Below are 23,630 nucleotides of genomic sequence, written 5' to 3'. Positions count from 1 at the left end.
GAGCGATTCTAAACTGGGCATATAGCATTGCATCTATTACTTCAGATGGAGTATGATATTGACGATGATAGCTTTATAGCTGTGGTTAGCTATATAATACTCCCAAAGTACTAAGGAAAACATCTGCATAATCATTCCAGTCCTACTAGGTATATGACCTCATACCAAAAACAAAGTGTCCACCATGGTCCCTCGTTCACAGACACTGGGGAGTACTCACAAATCAACCTTGTCCTCCAAACCTAGTCTTTGCAAATGAGCTGGTATTACCTTGCAGAGTTCTACAACCCACCGGTCGTACAGGCAGCACAAACAAAGCCTCCCTGAGCCGCACCCAATTATCACCGCGAGCAAACGGTGGCTTGCTCCGAGGGGCTTGATTGGACGACTGCCTCGTACTTTGGTGATTTTGTTCCGGTTTCTCCCTTGAATGCGTTGTTAAATATCTGTGCTTACTGCTTGTTTATGCAGTAGAAGCTAATGTGTGGAGGGTATAGATCCCATTGAGAAGGGGTCTGGGCTGATGACGTTGACACTTGACAGCTGGCAGTGTGAGTTTTCTAGCTGTATGAAACAAAAAATTGATGCTTTAGCCGATACATACATGCTAGTTACGGAGAATGTTTGTATGTATTATCGTACTACAGCTTTCCCTTCTGACGCACCTGCTCCTGGACCTTCTTGACCCGTTCCCACGCCTCCAGAGCAAACGGCCCGGTCTTCTGCGCGTATTCCTGCGCACGCGCACTGCTAGCCTGGCGCAGGGCATACCGCGCCGCGATTCCCTGCATGATCACCGAACTCCTCCACGAGAAGAACGCATCGCCCCAAAGGATATCCGGCGTGGGGTCCCACCCGGCGACCTCGCGGTACCACCGCAAGCAGTCCTCGCGTCTCGGCAAGCCTGGCACCACGCCAGGCTGGAACTGCTCCGTCTTGTGGTCCGTCCCGTCAAGGAAATAGGGGCTAGTGAGATTACAAAAGTCGGACAGCGGGTGGCCGACGGTCGCCATCTCCCAGTCCAGGATCCCGATGACGCGCGGCTCTGTCTTGTGGAAGACCATGTTGTCAATCTTGTAGTCGCCGTGCACAAGGGTGCCTCTGTCGAGCGGCTGGGTGGCCTTGTTGGAGAAGAAGCGCACCATGTCCATGAAGTGGGGCAGTTCGCCAACGGGCCTCTTGGTCTCGATGTCGACGGCCTGCGCCTGCGCGTTGGACACGGCGGTAAAGGTGGCAATCTGGCGGTCGTAGTAGCCGGACGGCTTGCCGAATCGCTCCAGGCCGACAGACTTGGGGACGACCCGGTGGAACTTGGCTAACGTGCGGACTGCATCGCGCCATCTGCGCCTCTTAGTATCTGTCTCATCCTAAATAAGAGGGCTAGACGTACAGTGCGGTTCGCTCTTCTGCGCTTACGCCGGGGATGGCAGGATCCGTGAATATTCGACCGTCCATGAACTCCATGATGTAGAACGGAGTGCCGATCACATTGCTATCCTCGCATAGACAGTATGCTTTGGGGACAGGAACGTCGGTCTTCTCTAATGCGTGGATGATCTTGTATTCCCGTTCGACTTGGTGTGCCGTCTTGGACAGGAGCTTGCCTGGAGGTTTCTTTCGTAGGACATATTGTTGTTTGTCGGAGCCGGTAATTAGGTAGGTGGGATTGGATTGCCCGAAGCCAAACTGTTGAAGTCAACAAATAGACTAAGCGAACAAAGAGGTATTGAGGACTTACTTGTTTCACATCAATTGGCGTCTTGATGATAGGCACGTTCTGGTCGAGGTATCGCTCCAGCGACGGGATATCAATCGGTTGGCGTACAGCTCCAGCCATGACGCCGACTGTCAAACAATACAAGGGTAGTTGATATAGAAATCCCTTCTCCGCAGTGTCAACCCGGACAGGTATGTAAAAACCGGAGGTACCTGGAGACAGAAATAACCCCGGTAATAAGAAAGCAGGACATGCTCCAGGTCAGCTCCAGCGCTGCGGACCGAGGCAAAACAGTCCAATTGGCAGCAACCCCATTTCTCTGGCCCGAGCTTGCACTTGCGGGGCGTCGGAGCTCGGTCATCTGGACTTGTGCCTGAGGCTGAATGTTTAGCACAATAAGAGCAAACATGCCAAGCCAATTAACAACGCGGTGCGCGTACACCGCCAGACGCGTCTAACCTACCATCCATGCATCTGCTGTTGGTCAATTATCGCAGCTCTGGACCGGTACACCGCAATCTCTCTCTCTTCCATACATCTCGCAAGCCCAATCCAAGTTATGACAAAAGAGACCACACCACCGCCTCAACAATCCACAGCTCCCACCCACGAACCTCCCTCTCTCCCCGCCTCTCCCCTCGCCAAACGAACAAAACCCGACTCCAACAACACAGCCAACACCAACAAGATGACCACCGGCACAGCACCCGCCGTCACCTCCATCTCTCAGCCCCTTCCTCCTCTCCTCGTCAAGAAGCTCACCGAGTCCGCACAAGCACCCACCCGCGGGTCCGCCTTCGCCGCAGGCTACGACCTCTACAGCGCGAAGGAGACTGTCATCCCGGCCAAGGGTAAAGCCCTGGTTGACACAGGGCTTGCGATTGCCGTGCCTGAGGGGACATGTACGCTGCCCCTATCCTTTCTTTCTCTGTCGGAAGAATGTATGCTAATTAGTTTAACGAACAGACGGCCGCGTTGCCCCCCGGAGTGGTCTTGCCTCGAAGCACTTCATCGATACCGGGGCGGGCGTCATTGACGCTGATTACCGGGGTGAAGTGAAGGTTCTGTTGTTTAATTTCTCGGATGTGGATTTTACGGTTAAATTGGGGGATCGGATTGCGCAGCTTGTGCTTGAACGGGTGAGTTCTTCTTCGTTCATTCTGGGTGTGGTGACGCTGGTGGTTAACTTAACTAGATCTACACGCCCGAGGTGATGGTTGTCGAGGAGCTGGAGGAGAGTGTCCGTGGGGCGGGCGGATTCGGAAGCACGGGTCTTTAATATAAACGAATTTGGATTATTACGACATAGATAGACATGACGATACTAGAAACATGACAGGTTGCTCATAACACGTTCTATTCATGAGATAGGTCTATACAGAGTAATAAGTCTATAGTACGTCTAGATCATGAACCCAACTATTGCAGTCCCACAGGCAAATCTTCCTTTTTCCAGTCCTGCGCCTGGAACTCCACATCCGGCTCCCGCAGGAACCGCGCATTCCGTACAATCCTCACCTCGGCGGCTTTTGTCCGCCGCAGATACTCCCTCTTCTGCTTCTCCTCCTCACTCAAGCCCGGTTCAGTCTCTTCCGCAGACGCAGCAGCGCGGAGCTCGGCATCACGCGCTTCCAGGGTCCTTTCCAAGACACTGTGCATGCTCGCCAGCACCTTCACGGTGGCCTTGGCAAGAGGCAGATCAGTGGCTTTGACGTCGTCCGGGGAGACCCACGACTTGGTCGAGCGGAGGGTGGAGTCGGCGGCGAACACGGCTTCGCGGAGCCGGGCGACGGTCAGGGCCGCGAACATGTCGCCTGTGCCGCTGAAGAAGCAGTCGAGGGCGGGGACGTCTACGCGGAAGAGACGCGGGGAGCCGTCGGATTTGATGGTGGAGCCGATGACGGTTAGGTTGTCTGTGGTGGCTTCTGGGGACGACGAGAACTGGGAGATGCGAACGGAGGTGATGATGACGTGCGGGACTGAGTAGGTGGTGTGGATGGCGGTGATGGCCTCGGCGAGGGTGCTGAGGGAGGTGATCTTGATTCCGGAGAGGACTCTGAGGGTGATGTTGGTTAATGAAGGGTGTACCGGACTAAAGGTATGGCTGCATCCTTACTCGGCTTCGAACTGATTGGGGAGAATCAGGTCAGCGTGGCGGATGGTCTTTTTATATGCGGGCACTACATCATCATTGACGTATAGCCGGCCCTGGTCGCCCATAACAGGGTCGAGGACTGTAGGTTTGTTCACCATTAGCGGGTAATTCAACAACGACAGAGTTGAACGTACCCCAAAAGAACGAGCCAGGATTTGACTCGGCCTTGCGCTGCAGGTCTAAGCCGATAGCCCCTACTGCCTCTACAGCTGCAGCACTGGGTGCATAACCCGACAACATGACATCGAAATCCGTGAGATGGCTCTGGCAGAGACCCTGATATAGGTCGCTGATCTCTTGGGCAGTTGACCTTGTGCCTTTGAACTGTCTGTAGCCGGTGTGGTTGCCTGTTGAATGTTAGTTGACTCAAGCTGACGAAGGATATTGGGTTCATTACTGAAATGGACAGTATTCAGGGCGGCGACATCACACCCCAGCAACTGCATGACCAGCGTAGCCATTTTGTTGCCAACATATCTGATGCCATTAGTCGCTGCTCAGTTCATATTGCCACGGTGCACGATATAGATGACAAGAGGACTATATCCTGGTGCACTTGGAGGGGTACAGTGACACAGCAGAGAGTACGTACCCGTAGACGACCTGGCTCTCCTCGTCAGTACTATCAACCAAAGCTGGAATCAAGGTGGACAAAAAGACTTACATGACTCGCAATGGCGAGTACCCTTGTTTCAGGTACTAAGCTGTCGGAGGACATGGTATGCAAGTACGGAGTTATAGGGAGCCGATCGTTCAGTAAAAAAGGAGACTTTATGGTGAAAAGTTGTGATGTACCTTGGTCATACACAGCTCATGATAATCCGGCTTGAATCAACTACTTCAATTGTATCTGATATAATGAATCAATCACTACTTAGATAGGTATCTGTCCGGATGACACAAAATGTGGATGGAAGTGGAGGGAATTTTCCGGCGGCATGATTGGCCAATCAAGGCTCGGCTCGATTTCCTGCACTGTCCATGTACCCCGATGTACCTCGACGGTAAATGGCTGCTGCAATGGTACTGATGGGTACTTTCCTCCTGGTTTTCCGCTTTCTAAGTCAGGGGTAAATCGCACACTTTGGCCACTTTTCTGTTCGAGGGAGTAGAGAACTCAGTGAGTCTCATTCCTCTCATTCCCACGAACGACGATTGCATCATAAAAGAAGTTCGCTTGCTTTGCGATCGTCGCAGGATGGAGTCTGGACTCATGGATATATACTCCGTACTCCGTAGGCCACTGATCATTGCCCATGGCCATGGGCCATGCACAGGTCCTAGCTCTACGGATTCTCCGAAGATGTTCCCCTTTTCGTCTTCTCTAGTGTCGGCTTCTGTGGAAGAGATAGTCGGACCTCTGCACACAAGAGATCCACTTATCCAAGTTCTACTCGTGGCCAGACCGTTCCTTGGTCCATTAATGGTTGCTAAATTTACGCTCAGTGCTATAATGCCGAGTTTTAAGGCAGCTGTCTCAATAGACTGACGCCAAAAGCACTGATTTTGCAGGGCGGTCCGTACCACCAGGAGTCCTAGGCTGAATAGTCCAAAGTTAAACTCAGCAGTCACACAGCGGTTCTCGTTGTTGCTGCAGGTTGTCTGTCTCCTGAAGGTTTTCGTGCTCTTCCTTGCTTTCTGTCAGACAGACAGGCATCCTATTCTTTTCTCTCTTCTTTTTCTTGTCTGTTAACGGAGGCTGGATCATGATTCTCTTATGCCTCCGCCGGGGCAGTCTTAATCTTTCTGCTATCCTTTCTTGATCGATGATTCTGGGTAGTTTGGTACTAATAGTCGCTCATTTTCACTGTCGTTGATGATATACCCACCACCAGGTCAAGGACTCCAGAGACCATGATAACCACTGGCCTCTGACACTCTCTCTTTTATCGCCTTGAGTTCAATTCCAAGCCATTGTGGCAATGTCATTCATTCAATTCTCTGCCAATATGAAGTCGTTCCTTCATTCTAGTCCATATAGGCCACGCAGACCGTCGCAGTGGGGTGAAAGTGTGAGGCCTGATGTCTGCAGTACCTCACGACATCGCCGGTCCGGCAATTCGAGAACGACCTTGGTCACCGTTCTGATGGTACTGCTTCTGCCGTCGCTGGTTTCCGCAGCTGCGATTCTAGATGACTCTCACCCACTAGCTCATGGCATGTTCCTGTCGCGAACTGAGGCGTCTCCGAGCGGACAGAGTGTAACCGGCGAACATCTGGATAGTGGACAATCCCGATACGGCAAAACCTGGGTGATCGAGAGCAGTCTAGCCGACGAAGCAGCCACGCTACCCATCGTCGTCGCCACCGAGGAGGACGTCGATGAACGCACTCCTTCGCACCTTCACACTCGTGCAGATCCCAGCACCGACTCGCTGCCGACACCCTTTGACACCAGTCTCTCCAACAACTTCACAGCCGACAGCTGCCCCAAGTTCTTCAACGACTTCCTCTCCAACTCAACCGTCACCTCCTGCCACTCCATCTCGCTCCTCCTCCACGACTCCACCTCCTTCTTCCACACCCTCACCTCCGCAACCGCCACCTCGCACGTCCTCGACCTCTCCTGCGCCGCCTCCGTCGACACCTGCACCTCCATCTTCAACCGCCTCGCCACTAACCTCCTCAAAGACGACGCCTGCGGCAAAGACTATAAGCTCGGGAACCCGCTCGTCGCCAGCGCCTACACAGGCTTCATCACCTACGAGCCCGTCTACCGCGCCACCTGCCTCAAGAACCCCGACACAAACGATTATTGTTTTGTCGACGCAGCTACCAACGCCTCCTCCCCGCAGAACCTCGACACCTACTCCATCCCCGCCGGGTACCCCACCGACGAAGCCCCCTGGCCCACCTGCAACGAGTGCCTGCAAGCCAGCATGGATATCTTCAGTCGCTGGGCGCAGGTCGACGGCCAGCCACTCACGAGCTCCTATCTTCCCTCTGCATTGGCGCTGAACCGGCACTGCGGCGATAATTTCGCGAATGTGAACATCACCGTTGGCGAGAAAGCGAAAACGACGTCGGGGGCTTGGAGGCCCTCAGCGGTCGATTGGCGGTTGATCGGGTGGACGGTGGCGCTGAGTCTTGGGATGTCGCTGCTGTGATTCTTCGCGGTGACGCCTGTCGCATTCCTTGTATATTTCACTTCTCTCCTTACGCATATGGTGTCTGTCGTTTGTTTGCTCTTCTTCAGGTCATGGTTGCATGGATAACGACAGCGAGTGTGGATTTGGCATGTTCTACTTCCTTGGATGTTCACCTTACTATCATACTTATATAGATTTAATGTAATTATAACACCTTACATGCTTCGTGCCTTAACGATATTGATCGTTAGAATCAAGGAAAAAGGTCATCATTATGCTGCATAGTATTCCAAGTATCGACACTGAATTGAATAACTTCATCAAATATCATATCGCCATGTCATTGCATGCCATATCGCCCTAGAACAATACACACGAGGCGTAAGCCACCTCCCCACCCACATGAAAGGAAAAAAAAAAGAAAATGATATCCAAGAATGTATATATTCACTGTCGTTATGTGTAATATAGACGAGAACATTGTAGTTGTGTCGTCAGGATGTTTATGTGATTTCAGCTGCGCCTCGAGGCATTGCCAGTGGCGATTCCAATGAGAGATTGTGGCGCCCCAAAGCTCGACCCCGTCCCTGAGACAGGGCTTTGCGCTGCATCCCTCTCCCGTCGGACTCGGAAGTACGCCAGTTTATTGAAGCGGCTGAGTTGAGCCCAGAAGTGTCGGCCGGCGGGGTGAGCAGCTATTCGATCTAGAAGATCGGCTGTTGCTTCACGAACGGTCTGATTGGGGTGAAAGAGGCCCATGCTAATGTAGAAAAGACCAGCTTGGCTTTCTGGCGTCACCGTCAGAAGCTGGCATATGCCTGCATAGTCCTTGACAGCATGGGAAAAGGCAAGGTAGATGGCTCCAGCGTCGGCATGAGATAGCCGCAATGTGCGCAGCCGATCATGGTGATGGTGCAGGTCAGGTTTCTGGATTGGTCTCGCGGGGTAGTACATGGCCGCGATATCCTGTATAAACGAGTAGTAGGACCGTGTCGTGCGCCAGCCTTCGATTCGCGACACAGAGGCGATCAATTCTCGCTGCTTCGTAGCCTCGTCGGGCCACACATAGCCATGGCCACGTAACGTTGTGGGGTCCAGAGGGTCGGCTTGGACACCACTCGGGCTCTCCGGAGATAGCTCCTCGTTCGGCCCGATGATGTAGAGATTCGAAGCTCCGTACACGGTTTCCTCAAACGCAGCCGCGACGCGCGTGAATTTGGTAATGTATGCGCGCCATTTCGCACGGATCGCATTCTCTCCGTAACGGTTAGTGATACTCCGTTGGACATCTTCCATGAAGGCGTTGTCACCGGTGGGATCCGGATGGGCGCTCGGCGTGTAGTTTTGCAGGAAAGAGCTCTGTTGAAAATACAGTAGACCCTCCGTAACCGGGGCGGGCTCGATGTGCGTGCTGATCTTCATTCTGCCGGTGGGAAGGTCGCACAGAAGGTCCCACCATTCGGGGTGATTTGCGAACGTGGGATTCGTGACTCCAGCGATAAAGCCAGGAACTTTCAGAAGATCATCGATCTTCGTCAAGTCGGTATAGGGAAAGGCATGCCTTGTGAAGCCACGTAAGATCCCACCGGACGCAAGAGCGCAGGCGGCCAGAACTGCCTCTGCTACTTCGCCCGAGGGTCGATTGTGGCCCAAAAAGATCACCCGTTTCTGGGTGAGCATGGCGTTGACAAGGACAATGATCGGGTGCGTATAGGAACCATTGGTGGTCAAGTGCGGGTGAAGCGGAAAGGGCTGAGGTGCTGTGGCATGAACAGTAGAGAACGTCTGGATGAGCTTGATGAGAGAGAAGTCTCCCACAATCTCGGGCCATATAACAGTTGGCACTTTGACAGGAATGGGAATGTCATTGTAAATGACTCGCGATTCGAACTCGTGGGTGTCGCGGGGAAGCGCATACCGAGGGGCGGGTTTTTTGGGCGATGGCGGGGTGTCTTCCACGGGCTCTCCCTCCTCGACCAGTCGCTGCTGGATCATCTGCTCGAATTTTTCGATAAACATGTCCTTCGCATTACTAGCCTGCAAAATCTGTCGTTCCAGGAGCGAAAGCTTGGGCATCAATGACAAATCCATCTCGTTGACGGCGTTGTACAGCGTCGCCAGAGTCTCGGGGTACGGCGACTTGAAATAGTCCTCCAGCGCCAGTAATAGCAAGGGCTATGATGCCAATGGTATGAGCACATGTTCATCTCAATTAAAGACGGGTGAAATCACCTTATAGATATGAAGGAATGAATGGCGTGTACAGATTGCCATAGCCTTGACCACCGCACCTCTACAAATTCATTTAGCTGAGTGATTCACGAGGCTGTGGAGCAGGAGAACAAACCGTCTGACTGTGTTATCTTGCTTTGTATTCACAAGATTAAGCACGTACATCAACGGTGGCCCCTCGCCACCATCGTCTTCCTCGTCGCTGCTCTCTTCCGTGAGAGCATCGGTATCTTCGTCCTGGCTATTGTCGTCCGCTTCGTTGTCTGGGTTCTGCTCCGCCCTTGCCCTTTTCCGACGTTTTTTCTTCGCCGTTGTTGAATCCCCGTCCTCTCCCTCCGCACTGGTGTCCTTGTGCAAGAAAAATATGGTCCAGTCTTGGCTGCGTACATGCGTCTGGTCCGGCAACATCAATTCCGCGAGCATGCTCTCATCTCCGCTAATGGGCGCCGGATACTGATGTTCCATGATCGGGCCCCGGTCAATGTGGAAGGACGCGACGAGGATGTACTCGACATGGCGCTCCGACGAGTCTAAAGGGTATTGTGACTTGCATCGTCGGGGTCTGGAGGAACGAGGGGCAGCGAGATGATCTCCGGAGGGCCGACGCAAAGATCTTGAGCTGCTGGGAGATCTGTTCTTGACGACCGAGGGAGATGGAGACAATCGGGGCAGGCCATTGGGCTTCGAAGGGTTCGATACGGAAGGAAATGGATGCGCAGCATCGTCGGACGGTCGGAACGGAAGAGTGGTGGCCATTTTCAGTAGTGAGGGAGAAAAGCAATGAGAGGATAAGAGATACGGGGTAGGACTGCTCCTAGCAGAGAAATGGGTATAATCACCGCATATCTCGCATCAATGGACATTAAAGGGTCCTGAGTAAGTAGAATGCCATGGCCATCTGCTAGTTAGTCAATTTGTGACCGATCGGAAGCTTAGTCGATCGTCGTTCGTCCGTTCATTTTCAGGGGTTTCACTTGCGCAGTTGATCTGAAGGGAAAAAGGGGACGCCTCAACCCATCGAACCAAACCACCACGTACCAACCATCTCCACAGCGGGGAAAGTCGACGGGAAGCAGTGCCAGGACCAGATCAATCCCATCGTGAGGTCGCAACAATATTCCGTTGGGCCCTTGCATGACAGGAAATTATTCTAAGACTACTTCAACCACACCCGGTGTGATTCGCGAATAGACCATGCAGGTACACTGATCCGACGTGTGTTTTAGACTCCAATCTCCCACTGTCTAGTCCCACAAAAGGACCCTTTCCAACTCAGCACGCGCTATGTTCGCAAGCCATGATTCCTATCTTTCGGCAGAACTATAAAGACTGGGAAACCGTTTGTTAGGATAGTCTTACCGAGTCTTGGAAGATGGTACAATCGCGAATGTGATCGTGAACTGGGACTGAACCACAGTCATTTATACAGAAAACCGCGAAAACGATGATAGCAGCTGTCTATCTGCGCTATGACTTGAGAACTACGTAGTTCAATGAATATTCAATCCCTTCTTCCCTCGTGGCAATCTCAAAAGGAGAAAATCCAGTCCTTCACACTCAGAATAGCCTACCAGCGTACCGGCAATCGAAACGCTGGAAACTCCGCGCGTCTGTTGTCACAGTCAGAAGGTCCTGTCGGAGGCGACAGACGTATCGAATCCGTTCTATCAGGTATGTGCTTCCCCTTATTTTCGGAGAACAAACGCCTTCGTACCAGCTGCCGAATTGGTAAACACATTGCGTGGGTTCTCAGGTGGACTTGTGAAGTCCACTCGTCCACTCGAGCATACGATCTGTTTGGCTTCGGCAGATTGCGAAAGAAATACATAGCAATATGCAGAATTGCCGAGGAAGCGAAGTAACTTGACCAGATGGCTGTTGATTACTCCAGGCAGACCAGTTCAAGGTCTCAGGACGAGCGCTATGTTGGAGCATAATTCTCCGTCACTCATCATGCTGGCATCATCTGATCCATGGCCTGAGGCATTGAGTCGTCGCCGACCTGAGTGTGGCCTTTTGACCCCTTTGGCTATGAAACCATCCGCATGCGAATTTGTTCCGCTCCGAGCACTGTTTTGGTACAGCGCGTCTTGAGCATCTCATAGTTTCATTTCGTTCATGGAGGAAGCAGAGAAGGGATTACTGTAAGGATGGACGAAATCCCCCAGGAAACGCAACTTGTGTAAACTCTTGTTGTCTGTTCTGCTTCAGCCTTCAGCATCAACTGGAGGATCACGATCCCCGCAGACCCGCACGTGCCAAGAAGCGGGCCGACTTTATGCCGTCATCCATGCGCTGTTTTGTTTGTTTGTCTGGTCGGATGCAGGGTTACGGAATCACCTTGTAGGCGCAAATAACCTCAGCATCCAATGCAGTCTGAATCCGTATTACTTGCTTTTGCTACTGATTGAAATGCTTGAAGTAGAATCTACAAAGGATACATAGGATTACTGAAACTCGTCTAGATCGGAATCCACAAAGATATCATATCATGGTGTGCTGCTTCCCCTCACCGATACAGCCGATAGCCATATCATATCAGGCTGACCAAGAGTATTGCAGGTCTCAAATACTCCCTTCCGGCCATCGCCCTTATCCTTTGGGTCTCCTCGACCTTCCCCCTTTCGTCGACCATCTACACCTAACTCGCCGCCGACACAGATCCGTCCCAGCACACCAGGAACGGCAGGAAGCTCTCCGGGGCGAGGATATACTCCAGTACAGTCACCAAGCAAGTTAAACCAGACATATACAGTCGCAGATGACGATGGATCCTCTCCGAAGAGCAATGATCGAATCCCACAACCCAGGTTTACCAGGCAGGTGCCGCCCTCGCCAACCAAGGGGGCAGATGCCCCCGATGATTCCTCCTCCATCATGGAAGCAAAGACTGCCAGCATGCTGGCTGCTTCGAGCGATGCAGCTGCCAGACTGGCGCCTGCACAGTTGAGGGAGATTCGCGAGGCATTCCAAGTCCTTGACAGAGACAACGATGGGTCGGTCAACAAGGACGATGTAGCTGATGTACTTGTGAATATCGGTAAGCAATTGCCTTCTCTGTTGTTCAAAGATGTTGGACTAAACCCAGTCATAATTCAGGCCAGGATTCCTCGATGATTTCGCAATTCTTCCCTCCAGGAAGCGATCAGACGATGAATTTCCCTACATTTCTGAATATCATGTCCAGCCTGCTTGCGCCTCTTTCTTCTCGCCAGGAACTGATGAATGCTTTGGCTGCTTTTGACGACGATGATAGCGGACAGATTGATGTTGCAGAGCTACGCGATACCCTCTTACACACAGCCTCGGAGGATGGGCAGTCACCGCTGACGGAGAAGGATATCAACGAGGTATTGAGTGGATTCACCGGACGCAGAGTGTTTGGTGGGAAAGCCGGGAAACTGTCTGGAGGAGGGAAAAGAGGGGAGGTCTTTCGGTATCAGGAGTTTGTTGACAGTGCCATAGGAGGATCAGCAAGTGGGCGCCGCGATCCTGATACTGTCGCGAGATAGGACTTATTCATTAGTCGCTGTGGTCTTGGATATGGCGTTTTGGGCGGCGAGCTTGTGTTTGACATATGAGATGCAGCTCTTTTACCCGTATACTTAATTCTGGCTCTGGAAGCCATGCAACGACGTATATTCTCGCTGATCGCATCCAAACGCATGTACCTAGTATTCGAGATATCCATGGGTTGCTCCTACACATGACGTTTCTGTTGGCGGGCCGACGGCTGATTCACGAGGACCCAACATGATCCATCACAACCACCGTTTTTTATCTCTTTTTTTTTTCTTTTCTAAGACAGCCATTGGAAAATAAATAAGAAGTAACCTCCAGGTTGAAACATCAATAATCTATTTGGTGGCGCGTCGCGTGTCCCCGCATTCCTCGATCGGGAAAAAGCCCGCCATGCCCAGAGGTGCATATTGGGTGCGGATCGTCCGAACCTGCATCTAACTACGTTTCTTATCCCCGGATACACTACTAGACTCTCGGCACTAACAGCTGCTTATTTCTTTCTTCTCACCTTTCTTGGCCGCTGTCCTCATCGCCAGGAAGATGGTCACTTCCTGCGACCGTTTCAGCAGAGATCGTTTGCGCTAAAAAACAAACCTCTGTTCCATAGTCGTACAGGACCAGCCATGTCCCAGCCAACACAAGCCCAGCTGAATCTAGCCGCTCTTGCGGGCTCCTCTTCACCCCGGACGATGCGAACTTTACGAAAGATACAGTCGCATCAGATTCTTTCGTCTAATGCTTCTGGGTTTAGCGGTCCGACATCACATCTTTCCACTGCGCGCTCGTCCGTCAACGCTGAGGAGTTGGCGCAACAGGCACATTTGGATTCCCCTGTTCGGCTGCGACACCGTCGGGCTAGGTCAAATAGTGACGCTGGCTCTGGCGAGCGACCGATCTTACAGACTCAGAAACGATCGGGGAGGAAGACAGGCTCGGGGTTTGGGATCAAGAGATCAGTCTTGGAGACGCTGTTACGGGATGGGCCGCAGAATGGGGACGTCGAGGATGCACTGAAGGAGCTGAGATACCTTGTCCTGTCAACAAGGGTGGAAGCAGATGGTGATGGCATGGTATGTGGATATTTACAACAGCGCCATGATCTCGAGGCGGAGAATGAGCCTACCATGCTAATATGTCTGTTCCAGTCGACATATCGCGTTTACCTATGGCTCACACTACTCGATATCCCTCCCCTACCAACCGACGAATACCTCTCACTCATTCATCGCGGCCGTTCGCCGGCCTATACCAAGATCCGCAACGACACATTCCGCACCCTAGCCACCGACCCCTTGTTCAAGCGACGGGTCACCGAAGCCAGCCTGATCCGACTACTCAACGCCACAGCATGGAAGATTCACGATGCGAAGGCCAAAAAGCGACCGAAATCGCGACTATCGACCTCCCGCAGGCGGGAAATGGAACTTTTGATCAACACACCACCGAGCATCGCAGAAGAAGAGCCTACAGACAACCTCCTGATGGCAACACCCAGCAGCGAAGCCATCACCAGCGAGTCGGCGATGTACGTGCAGGGAATGAACGTACTCTGCGCGCCCTTTCTCTACGTGGCGCGCAGCGAAGTCGAGGCCTTTGCGCTGTTTCACTATTTCATTACCAGGGAATGCCCAGGCTATATCCGGGGCGCCATGGACGGCGTCCACCGGGGTCTGCGGCTGGTCGATCGATGCCTCGAGATCGTCGAGCCCAAGCTCGCCGCCTATCTCTTCTCCAAGGGGATGCAAGCGGAGCTCTACGCCTTCCCATCTGTGCTGACACTGTGCGCCTGCACGCCGCCACTGCCCGAGGTGCTCCACCTGTGGGATTTTTTGTTCGCATATGGCCCACATCTGAATATTCTATGCATCGTTGCGCAGCTGATCCGGATGAGGGATACCATTCTCGATAGTCCAAGGTATGTTTTCTTCTTTTCCCAATATCAACAAGTGACATATCACATTGTTATGCATGGATGAATCCATTCTGACCAATCACACAGCCCCAACAAGATCCTTCGGTCCTTCCCGCCGCTCGACGCAAAGGAGATCATTGCCCTGACCGTCCTCATTGTCCGGAAGATTCCTGATGCTCTCTATGCGGAGCTGATCGATCATGCCAAATAGGCCTGTTGGTCGTATCGCCCATGTAACATACCAGGTAACATGTATTATCTACAGCTTGCATATTGCCTTTTTTGTTTGTCACCCGATTGGGTTATGATGTTTTCCCTGTTGCTTTGTTGTGTTGTGGCTACCTGAGGGCTTTCTGCCTTCTGCTTGCGCTTGCCATACCACACTGGACTGTTACTGTTATACTGAACGAATAATGAGGCAAGGAAAAGAGACGCAAAGATGCATTGAATGGAACGGGATGAAATGCATGTGCATGTATTGTTAGATCAGAACGATTGATGAATGATGACTTTACTGTTAATTAGTCTAGGCAATGAACTTTTGACATTCGCAGATGCGACATCCACCTCTAAATGCCCTCCCTGACGCCAGCAGCAATTGCATGATGAAATACTTCAAATGGAAAGCAACGATGCAGGAAGCAGACAAAGCCAAAGAAAAAGAAGCAAGTATACATACGCTCAACACCCAAATGCTATGCATTAGATCAAATCGCCACCGCCGTCTTGCTCCCCAGTCCGGACCCATTCACCACAAGTGGCTGGCATCTATCCCTTTCCGTCTCCCTCTGCGGCCCACTGTTCCTGTCCACCGTCCTCGGACCCGGACCCGTCCCCGGCGCAAGGGTTATATCGCCCTCACCCGTTGTCCTCTCAGGCTGATTGACTCTATTCGGCAGATAGTACCCCTCCCTCGCAGCATACCCCTGGCCCTGCGCATGGCCCTGACCCGTAGAAAAATACCCACTCCGATCAATCTTAACCCGGATCTTCGCGCCAAGAAAAAACGCCGTGTTATACAGGGCGATGGCGCGCTTGGCCTCGTCGGCAGAATGGAAGGTGACGCGCGCGAAGCCCTTGCACCGGCCTGTATCTGGGTTCAGGGGCATCTCGCACTGCTCGATAGTCCCTGCGTCCTGCAGGAAGAGGGCCAGGTCGTGGGGGGTGGTTGTTGGGCTGAGGTTTTGGATGAAGATTGTGCGGCGGGGGGTGAAGCGCGGTTGGGTTTGGGGTTGGTCGCTGCTTGAGGGTTTGCGCGGGTGGAAGGTGGTTCTTGGTCGGGGGGTGTTGTTGCTGTTGTTGCCGTTGGTGTTGGTGAAGGAGTGGTCGGGGTGAGGAGGGTGTAGCGGGGGGATGGGGTATGTGGGGAGCATGGCGAAGGCGAGAGTGTCGCAGAAGGAGTGGCTTAGGGATGGCGAGTGTGGGATGCTCGGTAGTTGGTCGGTGAAAATGGGGACGAAGGGCTGGAGATACGGGGGAGGTGGAGGAGGGGGCATGACCATGGGATTGATGACCTGTGCATACTCTGGGCCCTGGCCCTGGTAAGCTGGGGCTGGAGCTGGAGCCATTGAGACGAGGGGTGTGCTGTTCTCGTTAGCTGCGTTACACTGACCACAAGGGAAGGGGGGGCGCACTCTGGGGAGATTGGTGAAGGAGGGATGGCCAAGTTCTGCGCGACTCGAGGAGGAGTCGAATAGCCCGCCGCGTATGCCGGGGGAATTACACAGCTTGGGCTCTTCGTGGGACCGGCAACAGGCCGTGTAGGTGAGCTCGTTCGAGCCAGAGTGACGACGAGACTCTGTCCATCCCATCCGTTGGTGGAGAGTCTATCTGAACATTCGGTTAGCCCTCAATTCATGGCCATGCGACCATGCGACGCCTCACGTACGGTATGTGCGCCATGCTTCATCTTCGTTCTTCACGATAATTTGCCCCAAACCAGTGGGAAACCCGTGCTGGTCATCGTATACGACTGCCTGTCGGATATGCAAGGCCGTCTGGCGTACCATGTCCTTGAGCTCTTGCCAGCGGCAGTGGGCTGGGATCTGTTCTCTCAGTAAGACATGCCATCTGGCTCAGCTGGGGAATTTGATCGGTGCTTACACCCTGGAGAAATAGAACGAACTCTTCATCCGATGCTCGAGCTCGAGCTCGTCCTCTGTCGCGCGAAGGCATGATGAATAGTTGAGTTGGGCCAGCTCACGGATCTGTAGTAATTCAACGTCCCGGTTGCCTCTTTCTCCAGGTTGAAAAGTCAAGAAGAATTCTTGAATTCAGGCAACCTGCCACTCTATATGCAGCGAAACACGGATAAGTCAGGCTGGGTCACTGCCCGAAAAAGCAACAGTCTGGAGACTTGGTGAGAGTCAGCATGCGTGTCTGACGGTCGATACTCAGTCAACAAACTAATCAAGGATAGCTAGATAACCAAGATTGGTAATTCCTACCTAAAGGCCTGAGTGTTCCTTCACGTCAGGGATACTGGTGGCAAAGTTGAACCTGATGGGTACCTGATGGCTGAAAAGGACAAATGGGGTTGTGACAGGATATGACGCGAACCCCTGGCTTTTTTGCCAATGAAAGAAAGAAAATACAAGATCAAGAGGGAGCGAAGACAAAATCAGGTCGTTTTATTCTCTGCAAGTTTCAAGGGAGATGATCGTATCCCGATATGAATCCAATGTTGGAGAGACGGCGATGGTGACAATAGTAGATGGAAAGAGATCTGGCATCAACAGCCACCAGTTCGTCTACTCGTCTAGCGTGGAGTGGAATTGGTGACTTGCCGATCCCAAGATGCGATGTATCAACTTCTTGTTGGAGGAAATCGAGTCTGTCTGTTCTGCACAGAGGAATTAGTGGAGCGGTCCAGAAAGAAGACGATATGTCATGCATCGATCAACTCTGACAGATCAGATAGAAGACACGGAGAACAATTCTCGAAACAAAGGAATTCTTTTCCTGAAGGTTCCTCTGGTCCTAGATAATTTATGTGGTGTAGAAATGGTCGTCTAAGTTGTCTTACATACTCCGACATCTGATATGAAACCGAAAGTGATCAAGTATGCTGGGAGCGACGCAGTAGTCACTGTCACTCAGTCACTGTATATCTACGACGAGGACACAGCGCTTGGCGTCTCCAGGTTACACCGCCAGATCTGGACGAACACAAAAGAATGGCTACTGGTTAGAGAAGACGAGGCGGTCCGTCACCTGCATTTCGTTCGATTGATTCAGTGGGAGAGATGGGCAGGTATTGCTGGTTTGGGTGCCAGACCATCTGCTTCGATGAGTATCCCTCGATCCAAGGCAAAAGAGATGACGATGGTGATGAATTTTACAGACTAGAAATCCTTCACAGATCCAAATCTGTCCGAGTGTGCGGGTTCTCCAAAAATAGGCATGATCACTATGGCCGTGTCAGCCATGACCCAAGGACGAATGATGCGTCGATAAGCAAGCAATTGACAATAATGAACTATCTGACCACCGAAGAAATGCTCTCGAGTCATCCCTTGATTCAGTCCAATTCAGTCTTTCAGAGAATCCATCCATCATTCGAGGCCCTTCCGAGATCTGTCAGGGATCACCCTTGGACTGCCTTGGTGCATATGAGCTATCAACCACCGCCTCGCCACAGTCACCGCTACAATCTCTTCGCTTTTTCCAGTCTGCCATTCGTCCACATCCGACAGGCGTAAGAATGTCGCACAACACATAGAGACGCCTTATACACACAGAGAAATAAAGAAAGCCGCTCATAGAAAACCGGAGTTGAAGGGGAAGGGGAATCGGGCCCCCCTCCAGCCCCAAAGAGAAGAACTGACTAAGACAGGGGAGCTGAAGGCGCGCAGGATGCATGTATGTCAATGGCTCAGCTGAGGTAAAGATACCTGACTCATCCGAGACTTGGATTCCAAATCCTGCCTTTCTGCGAGAGTTGTCCTTGACATGGTGGATATCTTAGCTTGCATTGTTCGACAGTTTGACGGAAATGGAATAGGTACGACTTAACCTTTCAATGACATGAGCTTATTATCTTTGTCATGATATTATACTTCATGTAGACGACCTTATGATTTTTAGAGATGATTCTCTGCAGATTGTGCCTTGGTGGTGCTTCAATGTTGCCTCTGAGCCTCTAAGCATGTCCAACCCTTCGATCATTTGAGGGTCCAAGAGATTGAGTAGATCCCATGAGCGAATATCATCAGTGTAAGCATATTTCTTCTGTTCACTTTCTGTAAAGTCCACTATCATATGTGCTTTGTACTTGTAGATAGGAATACGATCTTTAACATTTACGTTGAGACTTGTGGAGATCCTCCATATCTTACAGTTACTCATGAACATAAAATACAATAGTTATGCAGATCAATCAATAGACTCTCCCTGCTGCTGGACTAATATTTCCCTGGATAATTGCTCCACCCCTGGAGATTGGCTGTGAAGTCATTTCGCCAAATCTGACCAACTGATTTTTATGATAGATAGTTCGCAATGCCACACGACCCAAAAATAACTTATTGCTAATCATTGTGACAAGTGGACATAGCATATCACTCCACGCTACACTCACAGCCTTGCAGACTCGTCACGATCTGGAAATGGTATCTCCGTGGGATCTTCCAGAAAGTCCTGCTGCTGTTCTCTCGTCATCCACCACAAGAACAATGGAGTAATCCACTCGAATACCCTAGAAAACACAGCGCCCATGTCATGGGCTGGCATCCAGCCTCTAACGGCGGCCTGGTGGGCAGCTTCCACTTTCTTTCGCTGAATGTCTTCGAAGAAGCGGAATCTGGCCTTGGGGTTGTCTACCCCAAACCGCGAGAGGATCTCGGCGAATTTGATTGCATCTTCCAGGGCATGACCGATACTCTCGCCTTTTGGAGGCATCTAGTGCAGAGCGCGTCAGTATGACACGTTTGCTAGGTGAGAAATATTCGTTACGAACCGCATGGGCAGCGTCTCCCAGAAGTAGCACCCGATCTGTGGCCCATTGCCCGTTCGGAGGGAGCAGGTAGATCGGATAAAACGTCCAGTCCTCCACAGCCTCGATGAATTTCTCAGCGTCAGGAATGGCCGACTGCTGCGTGATCCTCCTCCCTTCCTTCCGGGCCACCTCCTGATCCTTCTCCAGCAACTTCCACCCTTCCCGCGACCCTTGCTCCTCCGTCCGCATCAGCACAACCACGTAGACGAGCTCCCGCGCATGGTCGCAAAAGGTCGTCATCACAGACCCATACCGCGACATCAGCAGTGCTGTATCCTTGAAAAACGGCCTGCCGTTCTCCCCAAGCACAGCCTTCGCCTTGACAAAGCCATACGCAGCCGCAACCCCAGAATACGATGGCTTTCGGTCCGGCTGTACATGCACCCCCCGCACAGCAGAATGGACCCCATCGCAGCCCAGCACTATATCCCCCGCGGCACTCGTGCCGTCCTCAAAGTAGACGCTCACCGCAGTCGCACCGGGGGGCTCCTCCACCTTCACCAGCTTCTTCCCATATTCGATCTTCACGGCGGGTAGCCGCGCAATCACCCGCAGCATCGCCTGCAGGAGTTCGTACCGCATCACCCGCCAGCCCTTGTACCCGCCAAACCCCATCCCCTCGGGACCAGTATAGTCGATAGCACCGACCCTTTTGCCCGTCCGCAGGGAGAGAATCTGGATGGCGTCGACTTCGCAGCCGGCCTTCGCCTGCTTTAACTCGTCCAAGACGCCAAGCATGTCCAGACATCGGAGGGCCTTCGGGGTGAGATTCACCGGGCCCCCGAGGGTGCTGGGGACGCTGCGAAGCTCGTAGACTGTGATAGTTAGATTAGTCTGTGATGGTGAGAGGGCCTTTGAGATGGCGATGGCGGAGGCAAGGCCGCACATGCCACCGCCGACGATGATGATGCTTTTTCCCATTGCGCGTACTCTGTAGTCTGTACTCGTATTCATTCAAGCATTATTTCATGCAGTTCAAAACCATGTCAAGGGACCTGGCCCGCCATGTCTTTATATTTTGCCCCGAAAAGAGGTCAGTATCTTGCAGGAATAGGAATGCGAATACGAGGACTAAAGAACGGTGCCACGCCACAGCCGGTTACTCGTCCGTCAACCGTTGTCTTTGCTGTGGCGCATCATCTCAATAGAGTCAATACGAGGAGCTGAACTGCTGAAGTCAGCCTACATAACGTGCGCGACAACGGTTTCCAAGAATAGATAGACCGCAAGGCTGGTAGAGCTTAGCAAGTGAAACTCTCGATACAACTATCAAAATTGGTTCGAACAGTGCCGAGAGTCATCTATCACTCAACCAAAGATGCAGTGTGAACTTGCGAGTTGATATGGCTGCACCATTCACAGGGTAACTACGGTTCATAAACTGTAGAGCTCAGACCCGCTGATCAGCGCCTTATCCTAATCAACAATCAATACTAGTCCAATCTTCACCCCCACGGGCCGCCACATGGGCTGATACCGGGACTAAAAGGGGTTCCCTCGTTCCCCTGCCTGTGTCTTGCACTGTCGGCTGATACCCTAGGCAGAAACATAAGTCACTAAGGAAGAAAGACCAGAAACAAAAACAGGAAATTCTCGAGACGGCCCGTTGTAAATTGCCACAGTGCGACGCAAAGTTGAAACGCAGGTCACGGGGATCGACAGCAAGGGGGAGGGGTAGCTGGAGATAAGCCCCCTCTGCGGAGAATCCCTCATCTAACTCGGGAGGTCCCAGTGGAGTACACCGTAGACAGTCTTACTCTGGATTTTTGAGTTTGGAATGGAATGAGGGGTGCCTGGAGGACACTGCATGGCATGTTGCACAGAGCTTCTACTGTATCCCTCCCTCAATCCTGATGCCATTCGTTCCCCGCTTGCAATGTGAGGGGAAAGGACTCCTGAGACTGCTCTGCTTGAAGAACATACGAACCGAGGGGTTTGGTCTGATGGGGGCGGCTTGCTCCAACCAAGAGTATGGAATGAGGAGTAGCAATCAATCACCGAATGGATCTTTGGTTCTTGGGCTTGCGTGATGATTGGCGCTGATCTCCGGAAGCTGAGAATTCACATTATGATAAACATGGTAGACAAGCCGCTATCTAGGCTGGGGAACTGACGGATTCATCTGCCTCTATGCTTATTGGCGGGTTGTATTCCTCACTAGCTAGAGTAGCCTCTTAATAAAACAGAGGGGAGAATAAAGTGTACAGTAACATGAAGGAGGCCTTCTGGGTATTATGATGATGAAAACATGTCGCTAAGCTCAGACTAAACAAGAGGAAAACTCCAGTAGCCATACAAAGGAAATAGAAATAGTACGCAGGGTACATTGCGATCCATCAGTTCGGTTTCGCTAGAGTGATTCCTTCAATCTCTGCCATCGTCTTCGTCTTGTGCTGTGTCGGGTTGGCTGCATAGGTAGAGCCGACAAGCTGGACCCAACTCGACTTTGCCGTTGTTTCGATGTCAACACATATGCCGTACCATCTTGCGAACCATATCGTCAAAAGGATGTATCGTCATAGTGCTCCAAGTAACGTACAACCAACGCATGATGACAGCGAGGTGAGAGTTGTCCATGCGATGAGACGGGTACTTTGGGGAATCGATCGAAGGGCTGTGAAAAGTCCGCGACTCGATATTATGCCAAGAATCGACCGTCCAGTGTATCCCAATAATATCGTCGAGCGAATGGTGAATAGAGAAAGCATCAGGAGAACCATGTCAAAGCTCCGTTTATAGGTGAACAGCCAAAGAGTTGTGTTCTTTATCATGGCGACCAGTTTGTTCTTTTCGTGTTCCATATCATGTAATTTCCCGCATTTCACGATCAGTTGTTGGAGGTGGATTCAGCGAATGAAGCCGACCATGGATGCACAGCGACTGCAGTAGTATGAATTCATGCCGAACCGAACGACGCCTGGAGTAGATTCGTTTTCGAGGCTCATAGAGCGCTGGCACCTCGAGCAACGAACGATATCGAAGTTCATGGAGGTAGGTCCGGAATCGGTGGTTGAGGGCGAGGTAACAGGCTTGGTGCCGCTGGAGGGTTGATGTTGGACTTGGACTGAGGGCGAGCTCATTGTCGCTATCCAGAGAATGGGAGTTCGTGGCAATAAGAGGAAGAGTTGCCCAAGATATTCGACCGACTAATTCGTGAAAATCAGGCCCAGATTTTCGGGCGCTTGGTAAAGTCGAGAAAACAGGGAACCAGAGTCGATGCGTGGCAGACACATTAAGCGGTGGAAAATCAAGGATAAGCTCCAGTCCAAAGCAAGGTTTGCAGAAGGAATTCACTGAAATATCTGTCGAGTAGTGTGGTGGTCAACTATGTATTTCAGTGAACCCTTGAGCAAACCTGATCTGCTGGTGATGAGAGAGAAAAAGGAGGAAGAAAGGTGTGCGATTCCAGGTGTGGATAGATATACAAGACGCCGGCCAGTGGGGGGAGACACCGGACTGAGGGAGTCAAGTATCTCCAGGTATAAATTATTTATTATTGTTAGCGTACCACCGCCAGGGATTCGACGCCAAGGGGGACCGCCCCGTAGATTGCTGTCTAAAGGGTCAGATCGATCCACTTTCCGGATTTTCTTTCTGTTCTTTCTTTTTTTTTTTTTATCCGCCTCCCTTTTGTTTTCTTCCAGCTAGTCCTAGTAGAAGAAGAGGGAACAAAGAATTTCGACTCTGAAAGAAAGGAGAAAAGTGCAGCAATCAATCCCCAATTGGGTCAATGATATAGTACGGAGTAAAGTTGTTTGCAATGGAGTATGGCTTCGGTTTCAGACGGTGCCCATGCAATCAATAAATCCAAGCTTTGGAGGTCTGAAGAATTAGCCCTTAATATGGACGGTGATGGTTGTCAATTGGAATGATGATGCGGATATCAGAGTATGATGATAGTGAGCATCATGATGCAGTAGGTAAATAGTATGTAGTACAAAATACCTGCTCTGAGTGAAGAGTGTGGATGGATGTTGATAAGTACTGGAACTGTGGAGGGCAGACTA

General features: G+C 51.7%; 9 protein-coding genes across 9 annotated transcripts; 4 read left to right on the top strand and 5 right to left on the bottom strand.

Moving 5' to 3' along the window:
- Positions 1–641: 641 nt before the first annotated feature.
- ALT_8826 (phosphotransferase family protein) lies at positions 642–1,837 on the bottom strand (the record flags this gene model as incomplete). Its single annotated transcript, XM_033558600.1, has 3 exons — positions 642–1,341; positions 1,391–1,686; positions 1,739–1,837. The coding sequence occupies 3 exons, from the start codon at positions 1,835–1,837 to the stop codon at positions 642–644; spliced, it is 1,095 nt and encodes a 364-aa protein (XP_033414491.1).
- A 439-nt stretch (positions 1,838–2,276) lies between these two features.
- Positions 2,277–2,996, top strand: ALT_8825 (putative deoxyuridine 5'-triphosphate nucleotidohydrolase; the record flags this gene model as incomplete). The annotated part of the gene is made up of 3 exons (XM_033558599.1): positions 2,277–2,619; positions 2,684–2,856; positions 2,913–2,996. The coding sequence occupies 3 exons, from the start codon at positions 2,277–2,279 to the stop codon at positions 2,994–2,996; spliced, it is 600 nt and encodes a 199-aa protein (XP_033414490.1).
- A 140-nt stretch (positions 2,997–3,136) lies between these two features.
- Positions 3,137–4,590, bottom strand: ALT_8824 (pyridoxal kinase; the record flags this gene model as incomplete). The annotated part of the gene is made up of 6 exons (XM_033558598.1): positions 3,137–3,773; positions 3,834–3,951; positions 4,007–4,219; positions 4,270–4,349; positions 4,465–4,475; positions 4,537–4,590. The coding sequence occupies 6 exons, from the start codon at positions 4,588–4,590 to the stop codon at positions 3,137–3,139; spliced, it is 1,113 nt and encodes a 370-aa protein (XP_033414489.1).
- A 1,231-nt stretch (positions 4,591–5,821) lies between these two features.
- On the top strand, positions 5,822–6,979 carry ALT_8823 (uncharacterized protein; the record flags this gene model as incomplete). Its single annotated transcript, XM_033558597.2, has 1 exon — positions 5,822–6,979. The coding sequence occupies one exon, from the start codon at positions 5,822–5,824 to the stop codon at positions 6,977–6,979; it is 1,158 nt and encodes a 385-aa protein (XP_033414488.2).
- A 495-nt stretch (positions 6,980–7,474) lies between these two features.
- Positions 7,475–9,949, bottom strand: ALT_8822 (AFI1/MesA family protein; the record flags this gene model as incomplete). Its single annotated transcript, XM_033558596.2, has 3 exons — positions 7,475–9,136; positions 9,194–9,254; positions 9,309–9,949. The coding sequence occupies 3 exons, from the start codon at positions 9,947–9,949 to the stop codon at positions 7,475–7,477; spliced, it is 2,364 nt and encodes a 787-aa protein (XP_033414487.2).
- A 2,121-nt stretch (positions 9,950–12,070) lies between these two features.
- Positions 12,071–12,705, top strand: ALT_8821 (myosin regulatory light chain 1; the record flags this gene model as incomplete). The annotated part of the gene is made up of 2 exons (XM_033558595.2): positions 12,071–12,233; positions 12,293–12,705. The coding sequence occupies 2 exons, from the start codon at positions 12,071–12,073 to the stop codon at positions 12,703–12,705; spliced, it is 576 nt and encodes a 191-aa protein (XP_033414486.2).
- A 633-nt stretch (positions 12,706–13,338) lies between these two features.
- On the top strand, positions 13,339–14,838 carry ALT_8820 (TBC domain-containing protein; the record flags this gene model as incomplete). Its single annotated transcript, XM_089600480.1, has 2 exons — positions 13,339–14,630; positions 14,715–14,838. 2 exons carry the CDS (start codon positions 13,339–13,341, stop codon positions 14,836–14,838), a joined length of 1,416 nt encoding a protein of 471 aa, XP_089455373.1.
- A 496-nt stretch (positions 14,839–15,334) lies between these two features.
- ALT_8819 (RNA-binding protein) lies at positions 15,335–16,802 on the bottom strand (the record flags this gene model as incomplete). The annotated part of the gene is made up of 4 exons (XM_033558593.2): positions 15,335–16,211; positions 16,262–16,457; positions 16,516–16,672; positions 16,731–16,802. The coding sequence occupies 4 exons, from the start codon at positions 16,800–16,802 to the stop codon at positions 15,335–15,337; spliced, it is 1,302 nt and encodes a 433-aa protein (XP_033414484.2).
- A 2,400-nt stretch (positions 16,803–19,202) lies between these two features.
- On the bottom strand, positions 19,203–20,544 carry ALT_8818 (FAD-dependent oxidoreductase; the record flags this gene model as incomplete). Its single annotated transcript, XM_033558592.1, has 2 exons — positions 19,203–19,526; positions 19,585–20,544. The coding sequence occupies 2 exons, from the start codon at positions 20,542–20,544 to the stop codon at positions 19,203–19,205; spliced, it is 1,284 nt and encodes a 427-aa protein (XP_033414483.1).
- Between the last annotated feature and the right edge of the window lie 3,086 nt (positions 20,545–23,630).

This window comes from Aspergillus lentulus (genome assembly GCF_001445615.1).
Source record: "Aspergillus lentulus DNA, contig: Alt16, strain: IFM 54703, whole genome shotgun sequence".
NCBI lineage: Eukaryota > Fungi > Ascomycota > Eurotiomycetes > Eurotiales > Aspergillaceae > Aspergillus > Aspergillus lentulus.
Note: the sequence above shows the minus strand (reverse complement) of the source record. Positions and strands in the feature narration are given on the sequence as shown.